Source organism: Leptosomus discolor, chromosome 5 (assembly GCF_034619465.1).
Source record: "Leptosomus discolor isolate bLepDis1 chromosome 5, bLepDis1.hap2, whole genome shotgun sequence".
NCBI lineage: Eukaryota > Metazoa > Chordata > Aves > Leptosomiformes > Leptosomidae > Leptosomus > Leptosomus discolor.
In genome coordinates this window covers 67,648,047-67,676,001 of record NC_141395.1, presented here as the reverse complement: position 1 = coordinate 67,676,001, position 27,955 = coordinate 67,648,047, and the positions used below count along the sequence as shown (strand labels likewise).

General features: G+C 39.1%; 1 protein-coding gene across 3 annotated transcripts in view; it reads left to right on the top strand.

The window, feature by feature from the left end:
* Positions 1-27,955, top strand: part of ENPP2 (ectonucleotide pyrophosphatase/phosphodiesterase 2) — a 58,404-nt gene that overhangs the window by 13,051 nt on the left and 17,398 nt on the right. For 2 of the 3 annotated variants that reach the window (XM_086466127.1, XM_086466126.1), the window contains exons 7-15: positions 405-484; positions 1,702-1,821; positions 10,945-11,000; positions 13,146-13,211; positions 13,975-14,047; positions 22,454-22,565; positions 23,929-24,054; positions 26,436-26,467; positions 27,281-27,408. In XM_086466127.1, coding sequence (XP_086322253.1) covers positions 405-484; positions 1,702-1,821; positions 10,945-11,000; positions 13,146-13,211; positions 13,975-14,047; positions 22,454-22,565; positions 23,929-24,054; positions 26,436-26,467; positions 27,281-27,408 — 793 coding nt within the window. Of the gene's footprint in view, positions 1-404; positions 485-1,701; positions 1,822-10,944; positions 11,001-13,145; positions 13,212-13,974; positions 14,048-18,780; positions 18,937-22,453; positions 22,566-23,928; positions 24,055-26,435; positions 26,468-27,280; positions 27,409-27,955 lie in introns of all 3 variants that reach the window. The other variant, XM_086466125.1, reaches the window with a different exon arrangement.

Here is a 27,955-nt window from a genome sequence, read left to right as displayed (position 1 = left end):
CTTTGTGGCCCCCATTATGAAACTGTGCCTTTAGTATATTTGTCACTTAAAATTAGCCTGCGTTTTCTCATGTTATTTTACTTAGCAAGATACTTCCAACGACTCTGGAAGGAGGCTAACTCAGAAAGAAAAACAGTCTATGGAAACGCAGCTGGTTCTGTAGTCCTCTGGCAGCATTATTTCAGTTGTTTATTGTGAAGTACAAAGAGTGCGTGAGGAGTGGATTTACTACTGTCCCGTGGGAAGACCTGCCAATGTTAAGCAGCAGAATGTTCATTTAAATTGGTTAAAATTTAACCAGTTTCTGCAGCTTTTTGAGTCACAGCAAATTACTTCCTCTGTTTTTGTTTTCCATGTCTGAAAGCTTCACTTCCTAATGTTTGCACTTGCTATTGATTTTTCAGGGTCTTGTGGAACACATTCTCCTTACATGAGACCTGTCTACCCTACAAAAACCTTCCCCAACTTGTACACTCTTGCTACTGTAAGTCCTTGAGAATAATTTTTTTTATAAAATGTTGCACTGCAGTAGAAATGTGTGTTGTGGGAAGCAAGTTTATTTGTTTGGTTGTTTTTTTACAAAACTGCTTCACTGTCCATCCTTTTCGATCTTAAGTTACGTTAAGTATTTTCTTCATTATTCTGAAGTTCTGAGATAAAGTGTATCTCATCATTATACACTGTGTTACAGCTTTCCTGTGCTTTCTTATGCCTGCTTTTGCAGTTATTTGTACTGCTGCATAATTACAGATCACAGTTTTTCTAGGGGAAAAAAAAAACCACCCCTGAAATCCTACCCAGAATACAACCAGCAGTTGTTCTTTCATTGGAGTAGCTGAAGTCAGTGGGGCTGACTTAGCCAGCCGACTTACAATTTACAGCTGCCGAGTGTGTCTGGATGCTGTGCTGGCCCTGCAGTAAAACAAAACATCGCCTCTGCACTCCAGTGGCATGGCTGGCAGCCAGGCTCTCCTCACCCTGGCATGCAGACACTCCCGTGTGACAGTGACAGGGCTCCCAAAGCTGGGCTAAGGGACTCCCTACCTGTAGCTGTACTTTTTCCTCCTTCCTTTTTTTCTTGCAGCCTCTGCACAAATGTTAAAAGGGAAGAGAAAGAAGGGGGTGGAGAAACAAATAACTGGGCATGGCAGAGGGCCAAATAAAAGGGAGAGGAGCAGAAACTTCTTAAATTGCCTTTACTGCTTAACAAATTGTGATATAAAGCCATGGCTTTGGGTGACTTGCCTCATTTTTTTTTTTCTTGGAACGAGCTCTTATCTCACAGAGGCTCTGGTTAAGATAAAACATCAAAAAATGAAAATACTAAGTATTACTCTTGCAACCAGAGAAAGAATTTCTGTTTCCAGAAAGGGAATTCATGATCAGGAATTGAAAGTTCAAATCAATCTTTTCATAATTTTTTGCTTACTTTAGATGGCCTCAAACTAACTTTTAACCAGTGTGAAAATGCTAAAGTATTGAGTAACAGGAGTTTTTGTGCATTTTAGCACAATTCAATCATCTACTGCTTTCATTACTATAGCCAGTTTTAAATGTGCTTATCTTAAAGTGAAAACCTTTTCTGGTGTGCAGTTACAAAGATACCCATTTAAAAATAATTGAATGGTATTTGCAGATAGCTATGAAGAACTGGATTTGTGTGCATTAGGGTTTTACTAATTAATCTACTTCTGCACAAAGGGACTCTATCCTGAATCACATGGAATCGTTGGCAATTCGATGTATGACCCAGTGTTTGATGCCAGCTTCAGTCTTCGAGGGCGAGAGAAATTCAATCACAGATGGTGGGGAGGTCAACCAGTAAGTTTCAGATTCCCTCCTCCTCCTTTCCTCCTGCCTCTCCTCCCCTCCCCCTGTGCTATGGAACATAGCCAATAATAATAATTAAAAAAATACATCTGTGAACAATTTGTACCTAATCTCCCCCCTGGCTGGCCCTGTGTCTATCAACTTAATGTAACGTTTTGAGTTGGCTTTTGCTTTTCAGAATAATAAAGCCATTGATTACGGAAAGGTGCTTGCATTGATAAGTATAAATTAGATGTGGCTACAAAAAAAGCCTTCACTTTAGGCAGCATTTTAACACTATATTTTCATCACCATGGCATAATGTTTCCTTTTCATTATGGTTTCTCAGGTTTTCGTCCTAGCAATGTTCTTGCGGCAGTTCAAATATTAATGTTCTGTCAGTATAGCATGGTGCAACTTCTTAATTATTATTTGTTAAGTCCACAAGCGATTGCTGTTACCTGACTTGCTGCAGAGGCTGTAGGAGTTTGTAAATTAATTTTTGCTTTGAGCGCAGCAGCAGTGGCTGAACTAGGTCCTCTGTCTTAGATTAGTGTTGGACTTCGTGGTTTCTCTAGCTCTGAATCCTCATTCTCGGCAAGGAAATGGCCTCCTTCAAAGTATTCTGCATTACTACAGCTAAAAAGGTTCCCTTGCTTCTGCTGCACTTTCCCATATTAGTGCATGCTGTGGAGCCTTGCTTTGCCAACAGAAGTTGGTTTAAATTAGACTAATAAGTTTTACATGGAAGCAGCCAAGATGCCTGCACATTTCATTGCATTGATTGCTTAGGGAACTATAGTTTAAAAGCTCCCTGACCAGTTAATCCCACAAAAGAGTGAGGTGATAGAGGTGGGGAAATTGGAAGTGGTTTGGGAACACCATAATCTGTCATTGCTGTTTGCTAAAGTGATCAGTGTCATCCCCCAAATCTCTTAAAACAGAAATCTCCCAAGAGACTAAAGGAAGTTACTCAGATGGTTTTAGGCTTAACAAGTGTGTGTTATTTGTCTGCGTGTGGTTTTAGCCTGCAACAAAGGCGAGACAGGACAATTTAGAACTGCAGGCAGATGTGTGACAGGCAGATGTATCTGGCTGTAGCTGAGCCAGAATGAGGTATTTGTGCTCTTGTAAAATTTGTCAGCATAACAGTAAGCGTAGTCACTCCCTTGCCCAGCGATGACACGGGTTAGCTTTTAGCACGGATTGTGTGGAGAGGAGAGTGAGGAACGTGCCTAGCTGTTTTCCTTCTGGATGTGAGCAAAGAAGCAGGATAAAAACTAGGAGCAGTGAAAGGATGGCAGTGAGTAACCTCTTCCTCCCTCTCAGCTACAGCCAGAGCCACACAGCTAACACATTGTGCCTGCTGCAGTCAGGCATCGAGCTCATAGACAATCTTGTGGCTCAACTGCTGTGTGACTACTTATTAAGCAGCTGTAATTTCATTATGCCTTGCAAATTTAATTGTGCATCTTACCTTAATCACAATTAGGCCGGAGTTAGTGGGGAACTAACTGTTGGGGACTGTACAAATGTCTTTATTTTTAAACCACGATATTTTCAAAGTACAATGTGAGTCTATAAGTACTTCATCACCTGCTGTGTTGAGTGGGGAATATTGGTAATTCCCACACCCATCCATTAGAAACACCTAAGCTGCTCCAGAGAATAAAAGTTTTTCTGGATTGTAAACAAATGTCATGATAAATGTCAGCTGAGCAGAGTTCAAGAAAGTTACACAACAGTGGGTGGCCATACACTGGATGAAATCCTCAAAGGAGAGGAGGGAATGTTGCATACACAAGTAAGGACAATAAAATAAACCAGCTGATCTGAAGAAGTGTTAAAAAGGAAAAACACACAAATAATGTGGTAAACTGGAAATGTCTTTTGGAAAACTGGAAACAAACGCATAGAGGAAGGCCTATAATTCAATCCACACACACTTAATAGGAGGAAAACCTGTAAATTTGGCAAACCTGATAGAGCGGCCATAGTGGCTGGGTAAGGAGATGGTAGATCTCTTGCAGAAATATGGTATAAATTATACTCTACACATGGAAGCATTGCATATTTGATAAGAGAACTGCAGATTTTAATAAGAGAAAGAATTATCTCCATCTATATATGGATTAGATACAGTCCATTTCTAACTCCTTTTTATAGTTTTCTCTAAATGTCACATGACAAAGACTGCCAAAACCAGCTGGGTATTGAAAGACAAGACAGTAAAGTCAAGGAAGGAGGAAGGGAAATCTGGTCTGCATGTCACAGAAATCTTGTCTGTCATATCACATATTCATCTGGTGCTTTGTAGGTTCTGGGTCTCAAACTGGCCTACTCAAACAACTGCAGAGTTGTACTTTGTTCACACAGAATTGGGAATTACTGTTTTTCTGCCCAGGGAGGCAAGAAAAGTGCCTGGGACACGCAGCCTTGTGTTATGGCTAAAACTGCCTAGAAGAGAATGTCATTTAATGTTGATAATTTCTGAAATACTTTCTCGCTTCTGGAAACTGGCCTACTATATAAGGCTTTCTTAAAATGTGGGGGGGTTAGTGATTTTTCTTTCTTTTTTTTTTTTTTCCTAATTACTTGTTCTAATACTCAGCAACTTACTGGGAAACAACCAGATTACCATGGACATCAGTGGGATTTGGCAGATGGGCAGCTGAATGTTTCTACACCAGGAATTATGAGAAATTAATTTTAAGAGCATTAGGAAAAGGAGAAAGGGGGAGAAGGTAGCTTGGAAGTGTTTTGAGGTGCTGTAGCTGCCTGTGGGACTTCCTGAAATCCAGTCTTCTGATTTAGTATACAACCTTGATTTATTGTATAAGCTTAAAACCACCTTGTTTTCAAACCAAAAATGTTTGACAGGAAACAGCTGCAAAACCACTCCTCATATTGCTACAGCATCTCACAGAAATGGTGAGCATCAGGGCCTATGGTCCCAAGGGGGAAACTAAGTTTACTGCTCATTTTTCATGACATTGAGACTCTGTTTTCATCCCAAGTAACTTTAAACACTAAATTAAACCCCAGCTGCCTTTGACTTCCATTAAGCAGTAGTTTTCCATATCTTGATTTGATGTAGTGAACTTAAGCTTACACTGCAGACAATACATTGCTTTTTTTTTTTTAGTGATCTTTCATGGTCCTTAGAAATAACCCATTGGCCTTCCCAAGGTCAGAAGATGTCAAGTATAAAACTGCCCGTCTGTGGCTAATGGGGACAGAGGGGCTTCTGCAGAAGGTAACCCAGCTTGCATCTGAGTTTGGCTCCAAAGATGTCTCTCTCCAGAAATATCTTAATTATAAAAGTATTGAAGGTTGTTTAAGGCACCTTGTGTGAAGCTTTATTTTTGCTATTAACCTTTTAAAGAGAATACAAACATCAAAAAGGGCCCAGCTTTAGATGCTGAGATAATCCTTAAAAAGGGCCATGACATTCCTAGATAAGTGACAGCATGATGTGAAGCTGTCTTTACAGTCTGCAAGTTATGGCTGTAGACACTAGGCATCATTGCTTGCTACACATCTTAGCTGGATATTCCTGATCTTATCTAAATTTCACGTTCTGTGTCAATTTTGGGGATAAAACCATTCTGTTCTCCTGTTTATTGGAATTTTGTGGGTTTTGACTATCTAATGATTACAGAAAGACCTTATTTTTATTTTCTTGCCTAGTCAGCCTGAGCATTGGCAGGATAGTTACATCTGAGAAGCCCAGGCTCTGCAGAAAGCTGTCACTTGCTTTTTTGTCCTGAACACATTTTGCAATCACTTTGTAGATTGGTGGGGAAAGCAGAAGGAGGCATGTTCACTATTGTCTTTTTGAAAGTATTTCTTTTTGTCTAGCTTGAGCCATGAACAAGCAACAGGGTTCTTTGAGTCTGTCTAATTATTTAATAGGCTTCTTGTACCAAAATCTTCTGTCTGGGCAAGAAGGCCATGCTTAGTTATCAAGGCTATGAGATCACCTCTGTCCTGTTAAAGAGTAAGGAGTGTGGAAGGGGCTACTCCATGTTTTACCTTGTTGGCAGGACAAATTGCAAATGGTGCAGGAGTGTAACATTTGGCACCACCCTGGTATTAATTCTGCGTGCTTGCACCACTCTTGTACACGCTTCTTTACTTGGGAAATACTACTGTGATTTCCTGTCTCCCACCTTTGCCTGGATGTGGAAGGGATTTCCCATTCATGCATTACCAGATCTCTGCTGCAGTGGATGTGTGTGCTTCCTCTGCTCCTGACATGAATCTCCTTTCCTGGTTGGCGAGCAGGGGCATGTTTGCACAACTTGGTCCAAGGCCTGGACTTCAGAGCTGCCCCTCCCATCAGCCCTGACCTGAGAGGTGCTGCTGCCAGTCCTTTCGTAGTGTGACAAATATGGGGCAGCCTTTGCAAAGTTATGGGCTCTTATTTATTCATGGAAGATTAAAAGTAGGGAGGTGCCCCACTTTCCATGCAGGTTTTCAAAGGCAATTTAACAGTTTGAACTATCTTGAATAATTCTTTATGTACTGTCTGTGTGCAAATATATCTAGCAGTCAGAAGAAGGGAGAACTTGGGACTTACATATTTCGTATGGCATTGCCGCATAAACTATTGTTTAGCCTGTCTATTTTTATCCATAAATAAAGGAGAAGAATTGTAGTCATTCAGCACAGAGGTTATAAAAATTACAGTAATTCAGCTTACAGGATATGTTTCATATACATCTAGAAAAGCATGTATATTATTTCTTGGGACATTTGCCAGTGTACTGGGGTTGAATTTGTGGGTCCGTAATTTAACAGGTCTTTCTGCATCGGAAAAGTTAGATATTCTTTAATTTCTGTGTCATGGTATGAAGACAGAGGGGTTAATCTTTGATTTATTTATTTTTTTTTAAATATTCCCCTCCTGTTTACAAATCAGTTCAGAAATATGGCCTTTATATAGCTTGCAATACAAATAAGGCTCGTCCCTCACGCAAACCAGGGGTGCGCATCTGACATAAACAGCTGACTGTAAAATTCTAACATTAACAGTTAAAACCAACGTATTTACATATGCCAAATAAATTACATAAGCTCACAAATGGTACTGACCTTGCAATGCCTAACACAGCAAACTTTATGATAAGTGACCTGAACAGATGTGACCAGCCATAGAGCATATGTAATGCATTGCATTTACATGCTGAGTATGGAACATCCAGGATTAATTAACTTTGAGACTGTGACTCTAACTGACAGAGAGGAAATGGAACAATAAGCTTTATTCCCTTCTTAATTTCAGTTGTTTTGGATGGACAAGGTTGAGAGGGCAACAGCTAACTTTTTTTTTTCTATCCTACATTGACTGACAGTGTAGACACATGTTGGGCTGTGAGAGGCATGACTCGAAGTCTGCCTTGAAAGACAATGAATTTAATGTAAAGACAGAGAGAGGTGTTCACTGGTGATTAGGCTGCAGTAAGTTTGCCATGCTTTTCTGCTGGAGTTACTACAGCTGAGGGTAGTAAGGAAACTTAGGTGCTCCAGTCTGTTGTCTAGTTTTACCTAGACAGTAAAGGGTCTGGCTAAACAAGGGTGCTTCTGGTAGAGATTACTGCCGCTAGATTCATCAGCAGTAACTGTCACAACTCTAAAACACACTGGAAGTTTGATTTTTAAAGCTTGTTCAATGCAGATAGAAATTCTTCCACCTAGATAACTGCTGCTTCTCTGCATGTTTAAAAGTGTCTCTGCAAATGTATTGTTATGAGTAGCAGCTTTAGGTATGATGTTGAATAGTGTTGAATTTTATTATTTTGGTTTTAAATGAACCAAAGGCTTTATTATTTTTTTTTCTTTAAAAAAATAAGAAGTGAAGAGGTCCAGTAGTGTTTTTTTTGTAACCTTAAGTTGAACCAGGCTCTGCCTGGCAAAGTCAGGATGGAGTCATTCAGACTCGCTTCTCAGATGTTGTGGTCAGATATGGGCCTTTTGATTTGCTGGTCTTTGACTTCAACAGATCATTGTCTTAGCTGTTGAGCTTTTTTCAAGTGCAGCAGACACATGTCCTCATCCAAACTGTTAATGCCAATGTAAATGGCTGCATTCCCGAGGTGAAATACTTGGGAGCAGGGAGGGTGCAGTATTTCCCTCTCTGAAGCCAGTCCAGGTGCCTTTGGACTGCCCTGACTGCTCACTTAGGCGTGATCTCCACTTACTTGCATTACTGCTGGTTCAGAAAGGTGTTCATGCTGTTTTCATTTGGCACACAGGAGGTACACTCTATGCTCAACAGGAATAAAAAATAGCTACCATGCAGGCATGCTGGGTACCTTGGCAATGTGCATAGGGCCTAATTATTCATCTGTCAAGACAACTGCTGTTTTACTTGATTGGCCAGAGGGAGGGTGTCTTTTGGCAAATGTTTAAAATTCTTGCCTAAAATAGACAGGGTCACAGGTGCCTCAGCAGTGCTAACAGTTGGGAGCAGCACAGGACAGCTCCAGCTGCTGAGGGTGGAACTTGGCTGGTCTGATTTGGCCAACCAGGCAGGCTGGACCACTTGGACCTGTGCAGGCCAAAGCACTAGAAAGTCAGGCTAGAGTTAACAGATGGTAAAATCCAATTCCCTGGACTTAGTTTGTTGGTGCTTTCCCAAAGATATCTGCAAAATTATTTAAACTGTGCAGGAACACAAACACTTTAAAAGGAAAACGAATCTGCTGCAGCTCTGTAGGGACAATGGTTTTCTAAATACAGCAAGACCAAAGAGCACAGCTGCAGTGGAGCTGACACTTCTCATACTGAATTGGTATTTGACCTCTTTTTGCTGCCATGATATGGTTCTACTCTAGGAATAAACCTGCAATGCAAAGAAAAATGTAATTGCTTTAAGTGTGGGCCTTTTGTCACCTGGGAAGCCCCTGAACCACTGATGAACAGGAAGTAGATCCTGCCTTAGACACAGGGTCCAGGCTGAAGTTATGTATGACACAAACGAGCTTGTGGATGCATCCTTGCATTGCAGTCTCTCCTCTGACTGCAAGGTATAGGCTCAGTGACATGATCAGTGGATTGTAGACATGTTTCCTCATCTCTCCTGTCCACCTCCATCCTTCTGTCCCATCCTGTCAGGTCTAGTATCCTGCAAGCTTTTGAAAATAATATCCCTGTTAGTCAATAATTCAAAACCGAATTACAATATAAATTCAAAGCAATTTTTTTTTTTAATTTTTTGGGGAAGTTACTTTGCAGCCACATCATCTTGTGGTCATTGTCACCATGCAAACCTCAGTGCTGGTGGAAGGCTGGGGTTGCAAAGGCTGGAGGAGATGCTTGGGGGACTCCCCATTTGGTGGCAGCTTGAGCATAGATTAATATGAACCAGCCCTGAAATCAGACTCTTAAGCAGAAGCACCTGAAAACAAAGAAAGGTGGGCTGCAAATCTGTGGCCATTTTGTTCCTGCTCTTGCTGTATTTATTTAGTAAATCACCATTTCTGTAAAGTTACTATGGATGTCTTCTTTCCTGGAAAAGAGGATACATTACCAAAAAGTTAGAATACAGTGAAAACAAAAGATCTTCTATAGCTGTGATTTTTAATTTAGCTGGATTGTGTCCAGTAGAATTTGGAAGAGTTGAAGTTGAGAGATAAGTTAAGGGGTGTGTCCAGGGCACTGGAAAGGCAAAGATGACCAATTTTCCCATAAATAACAATATCCAAATTTAATTGCTGTTAACTATAGCCTCAGTGTACAAATGATCTTTCATCAGACTGTTCCAAATTTATTTCAATTAAAACTGATGCCTGAATAATTCAGGTGTGAAATTTGAATAATACATACCCAGATGACAGTTTATACATGCCTGTTTGAGCAAGGTAGAGGGGGCTTGAATGTATTTTCAAAAAGTTGATTTAAAGTAAACCAAAGATTTTGCAATTATTAAGTAAGGGAATTATGTTTTGGGTTAACTGCTTGTGAAATTAATAAATTGTACTATGCATAAATAACGAGAAGAAATAATCTGGTTGTATACCTAATGCTGGCGTTTAAGCCATTACCACTTTTGAAATGGATTTTGAGATAATTTGGATAGTTCCTGGCAAGAAAAAATTAGTTCTGTAGGGGCTACAAACTCATATTGTTTGCATTCCTTGATTGAGAACCTTTCTGATCATTCTGATCTTTTGGTCATTCTCATTCCCCTGCCTTGTACAGATACTCATAGAAGCGAAAAGAGATAAAGGGTGAAGGGGGAGAGAGAGAAAAGGGTAATGAGGATAACCAGGGGTGTGGTATGGCTTTCATTAGAGCAAGATCTACCAAGGCTACTCTTGCTCAAAAAGGAATAAATAGAGGGGTATATCATGAATCTTGTATAGAAGTGTGAAAAGAAAGGACTAGTAACCTGTTTTCAAAGTATGAGAATAGTACCCTAACCCCAGTGAAACTGGTAGGTTTAAACCAAACAAAAATAAAAACACACTCATGCAGTGTGTGACTGCATTGTGGACTTTCTGCTACAAATTGATTTATAGCCAGAAGAATATATGAGATTGAAGGATTGAAAAAAAGGATTTGAAAAATTCACGGAGATTATTTCTGTCATTTCTATCGATCACAACTATGGAGGAAGTTGTCCCTCCCTGCTGTCTTTATGCCACTGCTCACTCATCCATGCCTGTTTTTGTGCACCCTTTTCTAACACATTTTCTGTTGGTGGCTATGGTTGGCAGAATATAGAGAAAGAGGGACATTCATGCAGACACTCATTAGTGTTAAGCCATGTTCTTTCCTAACAGAGTGTCCTCCAAAACTTGAACACTAAAAGGCTTAGGTGAGTAATGGCTGTTTTTTGAAAATTAAATTAAATATGGACAAATTCCAGGCTATGAATCTTAATGCTTTTATTAAAAGCAACACAGAGATTTAGGGGTGAAAGTCTATAGCGCAGAGGCTGATCCACTGCGACAGAATTTGCATAGGTTTAGCACTCCACGTGTTCGAATTAGGGACGCAGGCTGAAAACTGCAATTTTCACTTCTAGGCTCAGGGTAGAAGAATGTGTCTTGAAAACATTTTCTTTTGATTTCAGAGGGTCATTAAAGATCTGAACACATTCTAATCCTCTTATATTTTCCTCATTAGATTTGGATTACTGCAGCCAAGCAAGGGGTGAAAGCTGGCACGTTCTTTTGGTCTGTGTAAGTGCCCTCTGTTTTCTGGAGATTTGTAACTAATAATTCAGAATTAATTTGATACAAGTGTTCATTGTTTTCCTTACATTCGATATCTTGGAGACAGCTACAGTTTGCTGCTTTAAGTTCATACACTGATTTTTAGCAGTTGTCGGAAGAAAAGATGTGTGACTATGTAAAAAAATTTCTTTCTTTCATTTCACTGTGTGTTGTTTTGCCTCCTTAGCAACGTTTCCTAGTCCTCTGAGTGTTTGTGGAAGACTCTTTTATTGTCCTCTTATGTCATCTGACATCAACAGCCTAATTGACTCAAAAGCCTGACTCATTCATTTTACAATCCAGTCTGACCTTTGAGTAAGATATCCAATTTCCCTTTCCTAAAAGACAGCCTTGAGGATCTTTACTGTTTATTCTTTTGTTTAACAGTTCCAAATTATTCTCCTTTGTCCCAACTGCAACGTATCTTCCTAACGAAAAATGGATAAATTTATATCATTCCTGAGTTCTGAGGAATTAATGTGGATCAATCTCTCTATTTCATGCTAGCGGCAGTATTGCAGGAGCAAAGAAAACGGGCAGACTGTCAAAATTGAAGTACTAAGGGGGTTTGCCTATTTTTTTTGTGATTCCATTAGAAATAATACTCTTTGCTATTCTAAATATCATGGAGCATATGGAGGGAATAATAACATGTACCGCGTACAAAGCTGATGATAGGTTTAGGCTTGCAAGATGGTTGTCTGACAGAGCTCCAGTCTGGTGCTCTACAAAACAAAGAAATTAGTGTGATTCCTAAGCTCTACAACTACATAGTCACCATAAACACCCTGGCCAATGCATGCTTGGATGATATAAAACGTTATGGAAGGTAACAAAGGACATGTCATATGAATAACAATAGTAAAGGTGTGAGACAGCCACTTTATGTATGAACGAAATATATGTGCCTTAAAACTGTATTATTTAAATTGGGACACAGAATGTGTTTTGGGAGAGTTTTCAGGCAAACTCTTTTAGGAAAACAGAATTGTTAAAAATATCTTAGTCACAAATGACTTAATTGAAATAATGGATTTTTTTCATATTGCACAATTAAAAATTTCAAAACTGTCAAATAGTCAAGATTATTATTCTGCTTTATGATATTGCCTTCTTTCCAAATTTTAGCATAAATTCTCATCTTTATAGTTGTTTTACAACTGAAAGTTCTCTGTATAGTTGGAGACTGAGAACCACTGTTTTACTATAAGATATTAAAAACTAGCTTGTTTCAAAATGGCTGTTGGGATCTCTATTTCTCTGTCAGACATGTCCAAAGAGTGCTGAATTCAGTTCAGCATGGTGAATCCCAGACTGTTGTGTTTGATTCCTGCCTTGGGATTCTGCTGTGGATCCAATGGAATCTGGACTGACTGTGCTATTGTATTAAAATAACTGCATGGTCACTGATCCGCAGAGCTTTCCTAAGATGAGATATTTGGAACATTAACAGCTGTTTATAAGGCTAGTCATTCTCGTAGCATGAACTTGGCCTCGGCAGCCAAGTGAGAAGTCCCAGGATACAAACAGTGAAATAGGATGGGTCTCTTCTGTAGAGTGAGAAGCTGTCAAAGTTGTGCAAGTCACCGTGCTGGTGGCCTGGTGTTTCAGGTGGCTCTGTTTTGATTTACACCAGCCTAATCCTCAGTTTGATTACTATTAAGTCAACGGAAAATTTTCCAGTTTCTTCAAGACTACCAGTGCAGTTTGGTTGTCTAAACCTGTACTGATGTGAGCAATGTAATGTTTTTTACTCATCCTGGCTATCCAATGGAAGCACCTTTGTGCATAGAAAAGGTACATCTGGGTTAAAGCTACCAGAATTGAGCTTCGTTCACTCATATTTACAACAGCTAGATTTACTGCCTTGAGTCCATTTACAAACTTTTAATCCTCTTTCTTTTGGAGTATGTGGACATCCAGGAGATCTGAAGTGATTCTCTCTGCAAAATAAGAATCAATATTAAGCAAGAAAGGAGATACAGCATAGTAAAAGCAAATGATGTGGTTATGATTGTTTTTAATCATGTTAGAATCTGTTCATAGCAAGGCTTTGTTGATGCTTTTCATATTCTATGATAACAAAGTATATTTTTATATTTTGTGGTCCAGTGTCATCCCCCATGAGCGCAGAATATTAACAATACTGCAGTGGCTAACCCTTCCAGACAATGAAAGGTAATTCACTTCTTGTCATCTGCTGCCGGATAACTGCTAGCTTGCCTTCTCCTTAAAAGTAGTTGGAAGAGCAAGGAGAGGTTTAATTCTAAAAATAATTTTTGTTTGTAACACAATATCACTAATTTAAGGATTTATTTGAGGCTTGTGTTTTGAGGGAGGTGGTTGGTTTTGGGGGGGGTTTGTTTGTTGTTTTTTGTTGTTGTTGTTTTTTTTTTTTTGTCTTTTTAATCTCAGCTTTTAACCATAAGTATTTTGATTCTTCTCAATAAATGTATTGTATGAATTAATTTCTTATCAAGTAGCATTTACTTACATGGATTAACTTGGATTGTTCTTATCCTATGAGTCTAATATGGTTTAACAACCTTACAGGCAATGGCAGTTGCAGAACTGGACTCTGAGGACTGGGAAAATGTTAAGATTTTACTTATAAGTAACTTTTAGTGCACAAGTTCCCACATGCTGCTGGCTGCAAAGCTCAGGCGAACTGCTGTTGTGATCTCTCCTGCAAGACTTGGAAAGAGTGTGTGTCCTCAGAGGGTACCCCATGTGCCTCCCTGTATGCGCTCTTGGATTTAATAAAACTGTAGAACAACTAATTGCTTAATCATACCATGGAAACATAGACTGAGAAACAGTTCTTTTTCCATAAAGCCAACTTATTGGAAGGTTGACTTGGTTTGACTTGACCTAACAGGTCTGGGGTTTTTTGTTGCTGTTGAAGGAAAGCTATCCTGAACAAGATCTTTCTGTCTTTCAGGCCTTATGTTTATGCTTTCTACTCTGAGCAACCAGATGCAGCTGGCCACAGATATGGTCCTTTCAACTCAGAGGTTAGTATAGATTTTCTTCTGCAGAAAAAGCACGTGTCTCAAATACATTTTTGAATAATTGCCACTGCTCAGGAGTAACATTTTTAGCAACATTTTTTACCCACTTCTGCAGTATGCTTCTCCTCTGCCAGAGAAAGCAAAGTTACTGTCTAACGGATTTATCATGTGAGATTCACTTCTGAGAGAAGGAACTGCCCATGCGTTTCAGGAGACTGTTTCTCTGTGTGATATGATAATGCAAACGGAAAGATGTATTTGGCAAAGACAGGAGTATGTTTGGGTGCAACAGCATAATTTAGCTTTCCTGTACCAATTTATCCTTCTTAAAAGTAATAAAAACATAATGCAGAAAATATTGAGGAAAAGTGCAGAGAAGAAAAATCTTTCTTTAGAGCCGACAGCCTGCAGTAGCCAAAGTAATAATTCCAGTCTGTCATGAACTATAAAAAGCTGCTATTTCCAGTTTCATATAGGCCCTACAGGGGTTCAGAAAGCTTTGCCAGTACTGTTCCCTCAAGACTGGACTGCTGAGTTTGGAAAAAGTTTTGAAGCACTGTAAGGTTTTTTAATGAAAATTTATGTGCAAAACAGTACTGTAGTTTAACCCCTTGTTTGAGCTTTGGGTAGCTGGCTGGGACTGATGAGTACTGCTTCCCTGCCAACACTATTCAGGTGACAAGGACTTAAAGACTATGTACTTGTCTGGGATTTGTGAGGAGGGTAAGTAAATTCTGCACCTGAATATCCTACTACTTTGGGTGTCTGGGATCTGGCATCTCTGACATCTGGCAAAGGTCCCCTAGCTTTGTGCAAATGTATACCTGCAGATTGCCACCACAAGACTTTAGGAGTTTTTATATCTGTTTTTCGAAGGGTAAACAAATGTTTGCAAATCTTTGAAAACTGAGTGTATCAGATACCTACCCTCTGGAAGGTCATACAGATCTCCCCAAGCAGCCAGGTACCCAGCAGTAGTTTCCTACTTGTTTGGTATGCATCTGATAGCTGTTCTCCACTGGAGAACAGAGCAAAGAGAAGCAGCACTAATCTTGTTTAATATGCTTGAGTTATTTGGGTGGCGGTTATGAACCTGCTGTGGATAGCATCCCGGTTGGAGCAGTTTGAGCCATGGTCCCAGAGAAGCAGGTGTGAGGAATTATTCCAAACCAGCACTGAAACACCATACTGGACAGGAAGAAGTAGTCCTTTTTCTGGGTAAGCGGTGGTTAGAATCTACCAACACTCTTGCTAAATTGGCAGGCATTGATATGTCTCCATGTTGTTATTTGGCTCAGAACAGAAGAGATGTCTGACTTGGTCAATGAGGTAATGAGACCTCTCTGATTCAAGCATAATATTACTCAATGATGTTTTATAGTTCCTCCTACTGAAGTGTTACAGATAGGATCTGTGGCTTATGACTGACAACTCTAATTTTATTTATCTATAGACACCACTTCCTTCTGAACAGAGTTGTGGGTCTCTGTCCGTGAACTTAAAGGAGAATATGAAGATGATGACACTGAATTTGTTCTTTAAATTGTGGTCTTTAACAAACCAGTTTAGCATCCAATGTGGTAATCTAGTTTCAGGTTAACTGTAAGTGTCTAAAAAGCAAAGTGTAACTGTATCACCATAGGAAAAGTCATTGTAAAAGCAAAAATACCCCAAAGGCTCTTATTGTTTGGGCATTCTTCTGAATGGTTATCTGAAGGTTGACCTCTAATTGCAAGGTAAAGCTTAGACTCTTAATAAGTGTGAATTACTAGGTTATGAAAGTTCTACAAATGAATCAATTTATGCCATTTGCGTAAATACAAGAAGAGCATGAAATTGATTTTTAGCAAATTGAGAACAGACGAGTTAGCAGATGAGCATGTATGGGTTTTCAGTTCAAACAGTGGACATAACTTTGTGAATGGAAATTTAAATAAATGAATACAGCTGTGTAAGCATACAGATGCTGAGATTTGCTAGGGGCCTGGTTTCAGGATAGAAAAGCTAGGAAGTATTTTATATTGTTTCTCTTGACATTGTTTTCAATATAATTTTTAGGAGCTATGAAATTTCCATAAATCAGCTGGGAAGAAAGTCCTCAAAGGGATCCCTTCCAGCCGCTTCCCTGATACTGAAAGCATGACCTCCCCATGAAATCGTTCTTTTCTTGTGTACAGCTGGCAGCAGTTAGACAGTTGGAGTAGTACTGACTGCTTCATTTTTCTTCATGCAAAGGCAGATCAGCCAAACAATAATGTTTGAAAACAAGCTCTTACAATTCTGTGTTATGTTAAGATGGGCTTATTTCTTCTTTTGAAGAGTGAAGGTTTTATGCTGAGTTTTTCTTGCTGCATTTAGTAGCTTGAGGAATAGTTGAAACCTTGAAAACCTCCAAAGCTTACAAGTGTCCATTAAAGTCAATGTTTACTGGGGCTTATTATACCAACTAATGCTCTAAATGTATTTTAAATGTATAATCTTAAAGGTCTAATGGCATCCAGTACTGATGATTTTCAGCTTCCAGACTTCAGCAGATAGCACTTAGAGCTTCACAGGACATACATGCACAACAGCCTGTGTGCAGAGTGTCTTAAGAGCTGGAAATAAAGGGACTTGGATGCACTTAAACTTTATTGATGAATTGCCAGTATTGTTGATATAAATGGAATACAGATTACAGCCAGTGTCCACTAGTAACTTTGCATGTCCTCTAACACTATGAATTTCAGTGTAAATGAGTTGGTTGGTTTTGGAGGTGTTTTTTTTTTTGCTTTGGGTTTGTTGTTGTTGTTTGTTTGTTTGTTTTTTCTTTTTTTTTGTGGGACAGGAATAAACTTCTTAGGGAGTATTTTGGTGGGTTCCATTATGTTTCCAGGAGTAGTTATGGGAGTTATCAAATATGTGCTTGCTCTTGATTTACTTCTGCTTTTTTTTTTCTTTCCCTCTGTGCTTCTGCAGTTGGACTCTGGTAGGTTGGTCCATCCGGGTCAAGAAGCAGAGCTTTGGCTGGCTAGTTACCCTTGTGATGTTACAGTTCCCTTCTGTAAGTGGGGAGGGATTTGTTTCCCTCCTCCATAACTCTGTTCTGACTCTTCTCAAGCAAGACTAAGATTTGGCTGGTTAATAAGAACTTGGCTTTTTTTTTTATCTCTTAGCTAACTTTTTTTTTAAAAAATAAAATATTCTAGAAATATACTACCGTAAGAGCTCTGAAACACGTCGAAATCTGGCACTGCTAAGCCGTTCCTGCTGCTCCTCTAACATGCTGTCTTGAGACGGCCATTTTCAGTGTTCAGACCTGGGTCTCCTGCACTCGTGTGTTTCTGGCATTGTGGAGCTCTGAGCCCATTCAGACACAGTAAAATGAGAATCCTTCCTTTCTCTGCCGCTCCTCTCATCAGGACTGCACAAAGCTTGAAGCGTTTTAAAAACAGAAAACTCTGGTGCTGCTTTATTAAAATGCCTTTCTGGAGAGAGACGAATGAGACTGGACTAGAATCTGCTTTCCAGCTGCTTGCCTTGGAAGCAATGAAACAGCATGGCAGATGGTAACATCCCCTTCCTTCCCTTCCCTGTTTACATAGCTCTGTAACTGAACAACTGTGAGAAGCTGCCTAAGTACATAGAAGTTAAATATCACCATAAATCTTCGACTCTTCTCAAGCCCACTCAGCGTGCTCCCTCACACGCAGTATATCGTAGTTACTATCTCCCGGTAGGCATCATCTATCAGCACTTCACACACAATCCTAAGCAGCGCCAAGAGCCTGCGACTTGTATGAAAGTCAGTGAGAGTGGTATGGTTGAAAATTATGAGCAAGCTGATTAATGGGACAGTAGTTTTTTTCTGGTTACGTCTTAAATTCTTTTTTCCCTTTTATAAGTCTATCCCAGGTATTTGTGCATTTATGAACAATAATATTACCCAATAAGATGCCTCACTGAAAGTGCTAGGAAATTAAATTCTCAAATTGCCCATAAAGCTGGTAGTAAGGTAGGTAGCAGTGCAGCTTTCTGACGCACTGCCACTAGTATGCCCTGCCTAGCTGATCTGGAGGATACAAGCTCCATTCTAACTGAGTCTCACCTTCATAGCTTTGTCCCGAAAACCTGCAATCCCCAAATACTGGCTAGTGGGGTTGTGGAGATTTCAGTGGGGTGCATGGCCTGGCACATGGTGGTGGCACCTGTTAGTGCTACTAATGAGGGTACCTGATGTCACTGATTCGGCCAAAAAGTGGGTGTGGGAAACCTTGCAGAAAGCTATTTGGACTGGACAGGTTCTAGTACCCATACCTGAACCATCATCTAAGTGAAATGTTGTGGTTCCACCAGCACTCTACCCTGGACAGTCATTGAATTGTATGTGATGAATTTTACTTAAATTGAAATTAATTTTACTTAAGTTTTGATAATATTAATGGATTAATATTTGACCAACAACACCCCCCTATATAACCATGTTTTTTCAAAACCAGAAGCCCCACCTATCTTCTGAAACACCGATTTCATTTGCTTTTATGCTGTCCGCTCTCATAACTGCTGTTCTGCTTTCAGTACAATTTGGTGGATTCCTCCTTAAAAAGAGGCAGATCCTAAATTGTCCAAAAGCCTAAATTTTTGAAAAGGCCACAGCATTTATGTTTAGGATTATCTGGCACAGGTAGCTTTACTATCTGATGTGAGTTCAGACAGGCTTTTTTTCTGAGTCCAGACATCTCTCCCTGCCAGTACAGGAGAGTAGTTATGGCTCCCCTCTTACTCCGCCTAAGAGACCTAAGAGAAAGCTTCCTCCTAAGAGGAGACAGGAAAGACCAGTTGCAGCTCCAAAGAAAAGAAGAAGAAAAGTACATAGAGTGGATCAATATGCTGCGGAAGCTCGTCGGAAGAAAGTAAGTTTACGATGTTCCAAAATTTTCTGATGGAAGTGCCACTTTTTAGGCACAACTCTAGCTTTATTTTTTTCAACTTGGGAATTCACTGCGTGCTTCAGGTTGGGAATTTGCAGACAAAACTTCTATAAATGTACTGAAGGACCCAAAGGAAAGCAGCCAAACCAGACCTAGTCTTCTGGGAGCTATGTTTTTCTTGTTTCAGTCTCTGTTTGTGTTAGGGAAAGTCATCTTTATAATCTCTTTATACTTTTAAATCTAGCCATCAGCTGGAGGCAATGTCAGATAAATCCCTGGGAAGACACTGCCAATGTTGCTAACCATTCTCAGCTATTACAAATTCTGCAGTATGTTGTAGCCTCCTTAACTCCCCAGCTCTCGGGAGCCTGGTGATCATTTGAGAATCTGTGTCTAGTCATCATGGTTGTGGAAATGTGAAAATGTCCTGAAATGCGTCCTGAAAATGTGACTCAAAATCTAAGAGGAAAAGAACTTTAAAAAGTTATTTTAAAAAAATATAATTTACAGCCAGCTTGTGAGGGGGGTTCTTGATTACGTGATTTCTGAATGCTGTATTTGCAATAGAAGTGGTGCATAAGTCTGTTTTCACAAGAAAAAGGTTAAATAGAAATTACTTTATTAGGAAAAGTTGCAAGCGGATGAAAATGGTATTCCTTAAGTGTACTGTCTTCCTCCACCTGCCACTAACACACACACTGGGAAGGGTTATAGGCCATTTCAGTATTATTTTTGTTTCAGGAATTTAACTAAGTAATTCAAAAACTCTTCAAATAAACTACCTGAATATTTCTCCTTTAGGCTTTAAACAAAAGCCTTGACAATCCATTGTATGCTACAAGAGGCTATAAACACTCTTCTCAATAGCTTTTTTGTGGGGGTGTTTTTTGACTTGTTCATGATTCAACTTAGACTGTTATTTTGAAACCAGCTCTTTTAAGTGTAAAGACAGGGCAGACAGGGACATACAAAAAATTATCAGGTATAAGAAAACAGGAATTTTCCTGAGAACTTTTAACACAGATTTACCTGAAAGGAGAACTGATAACTGCTATGGATGACATTGCTATTACTCATTGCCATTCCAAGTCATGCCCTTCTATCATGAAGTATAGTAGACAGCTTACAACATTCCTACTGATGAACATACATGACTTTTTTTTTTTTTTTCTTTCTTTCTTTTGATGAAAAGGTCATCTAAACTTATCCCTAAAGAACTCTTCCTGATAAGTCAACTGTGAAAATTTATCACTATTATTTCAGAAAAAAAAAAATCCGAATGTAACACAATAGTTCCCATCATATCTGCAAGTTAATCTTTTGTTTGAGACCAGTGTGATATAGTACAGGCTGGATCCTACCAATTAAAACCAAAAAGGATAAAGTGGAATTCTTCCTTCTAATCAAGCTTATTTTAAGATAAAACTCAGGAAAGAATCCAATTGTTGTCTGTATGTCTCAGATCCCATACCCAATGCTTTGACAATAGTACCAACTCTTTATTGTAATACCATCTTAGAGATCCATATATCTTGAAAGATAAAATGTTTCTGTATAGCCTTCCAAAGTCTTGATATCAACATATTAGGCAAAGAAAGGTATACGCAAGAGTTTTATTTGTTTACCAATAACTCTTTGGAAGCTGCATCTGGGAAAGAACATGTGCTGTAAGAGTACCATGTCCACACAAAAAATCCTTGCCTGAACATGCCACCTACAGCCAGCCTTAGACTGCAAAGACAATTTGGGGGAAAACTTGAGAGTCATGCAGAATAATGAAAGATAACTGAATTAAAAAATTTAAGACAGACAAAATGCAATGAGATAAAGATATACTGGTGAGGGCCTTTCTAAGAGCTGCTTTGAACACAATCAAGTAGCGAAAACTGTGAAGTTGAAGGGCTTTTTTTGGTGATTTTTCTATGTGAGATTTTTGTTTCTTTTAAAACCAGGATTTTTAATTTATATCAACTTTCTTACAATTTCAGAAATTCCTCTGCAGATTTACAGATTAAATTGATGAAGAGGGTAACTAAACAAAATTACAATCACTCATGAATCCTTGAAATCGCTGGAAGTATTGTGGCTGCTTTTTTTTTTTTTTTTTTTTTTTTTTTAAGAAGCCTCAAGCCTGCTGACAAAAGTAAACATTAATGGGAAGTCCATCTGGATTTCCAGCTTCCCTGAATAAGCTTTGGATTCTGAGTAAAAGTTGTATTTCCTTGTGTGATTGATATTATACAAACACAGTTTCACAAAAATGGAATTCCCATTCATCGAATAATTCAATTATTCATTGAATTCTTTGTATTTGAGAGTGGAAGAATGCTGAAACAGGCATCTATTTTCTTTTTTTCTAAACTCAAAATATTTCAAAGTTTTAATTAAACTAACTACTTAGGCATTCCTGAATTACAATATTTCAAAATTTCACCCTTTGCCTGAAGCACTACCATATGTTGCAGAAACTGTTCCTCCTGTTCCCCACTGTGATTCCATCTCTCGTGACCGTTTCTCTGTGTATTTATAGTGACACATGGGAGATGCCATTTCCTGTCTCATAACCTATCAGACTCATTTAACATCCATCCCTTAATGACTCAGGCAGAGGGAGAATTTCTGAACTGTCTCTTTCTGGGTCACACTAACATGGTGTTTATTTTTTTCTTCTCAGAAAATTCTGCCAAAATCTAGGGGTTTTTCCTCATCCAAAATTAGTTAGCATTCTGTTTGTCACTGGGAGGATGTTTTGTTGCGGGTACTTGGACCAGCCAAATCAAACAGATAAGTGATGAGGAAGTTGGCATATAGTGACAAGAAATGTTTTCTTCTCAAAGCTAAACCAAAATCTGAGTCCTCTGCCTAAAATCTTACTTTAAAACATTTCCCTTCTCTGTGCCATCTGGTAAAAAATGATTCATTTTCTTATAGCTGCAGACACAATCCTGTGAACAAGTCTTGGTGTTTTCTGTTTGTTTCTAAATGAAAAGGAAACTTAAATTAAGAACTCACAGTACGGTATTAGTGTCTTCTGGGGCCTGCTGACAATTTTGCTGAAACTGTCGTTTGAGATGTTGGAAACTCTTGGCTTTGAAGCTGCAGAATGCTCCCTCCAAGCCCCATGTGCTACTCAAGTGACTTGCATGTTGTCATCCTACTATCAGATGTCCTTTGAAGTGAATTTCATTAGGTGACTTGGCATATGAATCCCAAGTCCAAAGCTTCATTTCATGTTCATGTTTTGACTAAACAATTCACATATAATAGCCTTTTAAAAGTACTGCTGTCAGCATCTCAGCAGGGCTTTATCGTGATGAAATCAAAGGGTGCATATAGGAAAGGTACAGTGACTGTAGGTGTAACAGCTCAGCCAAGGCTTTGCCTCTTGACCTGGATGGTTATCCTATCAGAGTTTTGCCAAAGGACCTCCATTTGTAGAAGAACTGAGGACATTGTAATGATAGAATTAACTTTTTTGCCTTTCTGCATATTTATACAGATGATGGTGAATCCTTTGAGAGAGATTGACAAGACAGTAGGACAACTAATGGATGGACTGAAACAGTTGAAACTACATCGATGTGTCAATGTCATCTTTGTTGGTGATCACGGTAAAATGAACTAATTTTACCAGTATATAAATGCTTGAGCAACGTAGTTGTGCATATAATAGGTGGCTTAAATGAAAGTTCCATTTGAGATGTTTTTGTGCTGTTTTTTTCTGCTAGTTTTAACAGCCCAAAACCAGACAGTCAGTGTAGACTGGCTGCTCAGCTCACCTGTTAAGTCTTGTTGGAGGACACTTCTCTTTCACGACGGTGATCTAGGTATTTTACACCTCCACTTAGAGTTTCTCAAAGCTTGACGTTTTTGATATTACATCCAATTCTAGCTCACTTGCATGTATTGGAAGGCTACAATTTGTTTAGAGTAATCTTCTTGGTGGTTTTTGTGGAAGGAAAAAATTTAGTAGCATTGCTCTTCGTTTCATGAGAGGAGCAGGACTTTAGAGCGAAACGTTTCCATGGCAATTAGTGGGTCAAGCTATCCTACTAGGAGAAAGACTGGAATATCTGTAAGGGACTGCTTCCAGGTTAGGTGAAAAATGTCATCAAATTAATGGAGGAAGGAGGAAAACGGTAAAAAATTATTTCAGGGTCAGATGGAGGTTCACGCAAAAGCAGAGGTACTGTTTGGTAGGTCTCGTTCTTTTGGGCATCAGAAGAAATTTTACAATAGAAGAAATAGTAAATACTAGCAAAGACGAAAAGAAAAAGAAAGTTTTATTAAAGAAAAAAGTGACTATGTTTTGAGATAAACCTGGTTTTGTGTAACTTTAGCAATGCTACTAAGTCCTGTTCTGTTTGGATCTTTGTTTACGAAAGTCTCACAAGAACTGCTACATTAGCAATAAAAGGGCTTATGCCTCCTTTCTGGCTGTGGGAGAGAAGGGTAAGGGCAGGAAGGGTTTTCAGGGGAGGCAATCTGGTACTGAGAACTGACTGTGAATGGCAATACATTCCTCCCCACCACAAGTGGCTGTAGGAAAGAATTGTTTATCTGCGGCTGCCTTAGAACAGACCACCAACAGACAATACCTTTTGTATGCGACTTTTCTTAAAATGCTTTGTTTAAAAAAAAAAAAAAGCCCAAAGTAGCACACTAAACTAGAAACAGACTTTGATTTTTCCATGAGCTTAGTTTGGAGATGTGTCAGTGCACTCATGGTATATGTGGTGACTGTTTCTACGACGTTGAGACTGGTATTTCTCTTGTGTAGGCAAGTGCTAAAATCACTCCTAGTTTGACCCCTACCAGTGTCTGATGTGGGAATTTAGATGACTGGAAGGAACAAGAATAAAATTAGTAGTCCAAAAGAAAAGGCTACCTAGGCTGTTTGGGGTTTCTTTCTGTGCTGTTTTGGAAAACATGTTTATTTTCAAACTTGATTAATTTTGCATTTTTCTTCTGCAGGTATGGAAGACACTACTTGTGAGAGAACTGAGTTTTTAAGCAACTATCTGACTAATGTGGAAGACATCATTTTGCTGCCTGGATCTTTAGGGCGAATTCGCCCTAGGTCTAGCAATAACCTAAAATGTAAGTTAATTTAATTATACCCCTTATGTCCTGAGAACTAGACTCCATCTCTTCCTTGGGCTGATGTGGCCCTAAAGGGGTAAGTTCACAGTGCATTGGTGGGACATTCAGAGGGAAGCCCACTGAAGACCACCTGTTTTCTTCCTTCTTAGTCTGTAGTTCACAGACCCCACAGTGGTAGAGCTGTGTCAAGCAGATGTCTGAAATGTTCTGGGTTAAAACCCACCCTTTGATAGCAAGGAGAAGCAGGAACCCTTGAAGCCAGTTTCACATGCCAGTTTAAATGTACATTTTAAGTTTATTCATGCACTTCTGCCCCCTGTCAACAAAAACGGGACTTGAGGGATCTCAGCATTGCCTGGATTGGATATAAAAAAAGCATCCAGTACCTTTTCAGAGCTAATGGAAAAAAAGTGAATTCTTAGTTCTGAATTCAGAAGCTGCTTCGTACTTTTGGCACAGATGAGAAGCAGTGTGGGTTGCTAAATAGCAACAGGCTGGGGATGTTGAAGGATATAAGGGAGACTTAGAGCACGCATCAGAGCCAATGTTGACAGTAAAACTTGGTGCTTTTTTGTACCATGCTGTTAGAAATTCACCCTGACTTGGTGTTTGAGACTAGCTGATCTTTGATGAGAGCACTCAGGGGTCAGACAGGAGTCCTTTGGTGAAGCTAACCCTGTGATTTAAAGCATTACACATCCAGCTGCCCCGCTACTGCCCTGCTGAGGGCTATCACCTCCGGGGCAGCAATACCAGGACAGGGCCTGTGCCAGCACTGTGGCTGCTCTGGTTCAGCATACCAGGGCAAACTGGGCTTTGCCAGCAGTTTAGCCTACCACGCAAACTGCGAAACTCGTTAACGAACCATAAGTACTGATGTTTTTTGCAACGTATACTACAAGGGTGATAACTTTCAGTAGAGGGGAAGATCAGATAGATGGGATAGCCAAGCAACCCTTCATAACACTTCAGATATATTTTTGTTGAGGACAGATTTCACAAAAAATTGATCTTTGAAGATTCAATATTTTCAGAATATTAACAGGAATCATAAGAATGTTGTAAAACTTCCTTAGATACTGAGTTATGTATGCATTTATTTTACTATAAACTAATTTACCTCGGTATTTATGCTCTAGGAATATGGGATGAGTGTGTAAAGATCTGTTGAAAATAGTGTGTGCATTGATAAAACTTACTAGACTAGCATAAAGACGAAATTCCTACACTTCACAGTCTACTGAAAACTTAAATTTCTGTTCTGAGAAGATTTTTTTTTTTAAAGACCTTTCAACCTGTGAATTCCCAAATTGCTGAGAAAAATTCATTTTCTTTGGAGGATGAATGGCAATATCTTCCAAAAAAGTTCAGCTAGTCTGACTGACCTATGAGTCATATTACTGGTTTTCCCGCAATACCATTTTCCTCTTTTGGCCTCTGTCTGCAGCTTCCTAGTTTGAATGTTTGTAATTGCTTGTAAATCACCAGTTTGAACATAGAACAAAGCAGCATATTCCTTACTTTTAGAGCTGGAGTTTGCCTCCTTAAATGGCAAATCACCACCTTTTTGTTCCTCCACCATTTTCCTACTCCATAATATTGCAAACACACCTTTGCAATGAATGAATAAACCTGCAGCTATGTTTTGAGATTCACTAGAGCTCATTTCAAGCTCAGCACGATCATGCCTTAAGCAACAAAACAATAATAGTTAAGCAAGAGATTTTAGCTTCCTAAGATTTTCTCTAAGCCTGTTCTTTCTTTCAGGGTTGAAAAATGCTTCCTCCCCTTCCTGAGTCTGGAAAAAAACCAGTTAATGTGGACTGTTGATGGTTTTGGGCTTTCTACATCTTCATGTCCCTTTAATAGTCCAAAGATGTATCCAGAATATGTTACCGTGGCTTTTCACATACTCTGTAGCAGCCTATGAAATATGTGAACTATTAACAGAGACAAAAAAAAAAAAAGTGACATATTTATCTTACTGCTTCTAAGGAAGTGCATTGTTGCATTCAAATGGGCTTTCAAAAATTTTCACGGATATTCTTTGTATTTGGAGATGATTTTTTTATTTTAAAGGAAAGAAGCCAAATACTTGAATGTATGTTTTCAGAAAATAGAATAAATATTAAGCTAAGGCCCAAATCATAAAACAGTGAGCAACACTACCTAAGCAAATACAGTATCACTAAGTAAAGGTATACAGTTAAACTTCAGTTCATATTCGGGATATCTGATCGGATGTACAGTGTACTTTTAGTAAAGATCAGTCAACTTCTAGGAAGAATGCCTCTGTTAAACTACATTATTACCTTATGTTTCCTTCTGTAAATTGTTGTTCTCTTATATTTTTGTCTTTCTTTTTCTTTGCTTAACAGATGACCCTAAAGTGATTGTTGCCAACCTTACAGTAAGTATATAGGACTGGGAGGTATCTCTGTCTATATTGCACTGCTCACTTCACATCTTAATTTGGGGCATTATTCATCATTCTCTCCTCACTCTTTAGGCAGGAAAACCAACCATTAACATGAATAAAGAGTGTTAAATGGTGCCCTTCATGAGTACAGATTAATGTTTGTCATAAATTCCACTGTTTGCTGCTGTAGTAGCTTTTATAACCTTTTGGGCAGTGCAGAGCCAGAATTTCCCTGATCATTTTGACTCCCTGAATTGAATCTATTTACTCATTCCTTCAGAAATGGAAAGTAATCTTTTAGGGTAAATATTTTACTAGCACTTTGAAGACGCTGAAAAAGTTTATTTGATAGCCTTCAACTACAACCTTGCTTTCAAAGTACTCAAAAGAAAAGCTGATTAAAAAAAAAAAAAAAAAACCAACCAAAATTTTATGACCAGATGGCTTTAAATACATCTGCAGATGAGATGTATTTTGAGCACTCAGCTTTCCTCTGAAACTTAAGATTTGGTCCAGTTAGGATAAAATTCTTCATCCGTGAGCTAAGTAAGTACGATGTTTTGCATGATGCTTTCAAAAAGACTGTCATGAGAACAAAGCTTTCCAAATACATCTTTGAATGACTCCCTAGGCCCTGGTCTTATGTAAATACTGCACAGAAATGGCTGGAGCACGTATTCTAGATGTAGACATCATTTTCAAGGCATCATCAATAATGACCTTAACAGCTTGATTTCTGTAGTTCAAGGGTTTATGTGCGTCTAAGCTAACTGACAGCAGTATTTGTAACCATTTATTTTTCAGTGTAGAAAGCCAGACCAGCACTTCAAGCCTTACTTGAAACAGCACCTGCCTAAACGCTTGCACTACGCTTATAACCGGAGAATTGAGGATGTCCATTTACTGGTGGATCGCAAATGGCATGTGGCAAGGTAAACTCTTGCTTTTGCATCCATCCTGATTTTCAGCCTTCTTTTCTGAGGAAATGAGGCACCTGGGATTGCCCTCTCTGTCAGCACCCCACTCCTGTACCCCGTGACCAAGACGAGTTTTGAACTTGTGATGAGGGGCAAGTGGCTTAGAACACAAAATTGTTTTAAAGTTTGGGAAAATCGGTAGCTGGATAGAGGGTAGAAACCCAGACTGGTTTCATCAAGCAGCTGTGTGGTTTTTGACTGATTAGCTCAAATATAGGAGCTGATAAGCTTTTTAATGAGGTACAAGCTTATTCCAACCAGGAAGCAGGGAATATGAGAAGAAGGGGAAGGCGTACGTGACCAGGTGATGTTAGGGAACAAGAGACTGAGTGGATGCAACGGGGGAATGGAAAGAATATGGAGATATTAGGACAGCGGGTGAATGCCTGAGAACATGTGGAGGGGTATGACAGGGTGGCCGTGAAAGTGCCGGCAGTGTATTGTGTTGCAGAACAAACCCACAGAAAACCAGAGTGATTTAACTCGGAGAAAACCTTGCTTT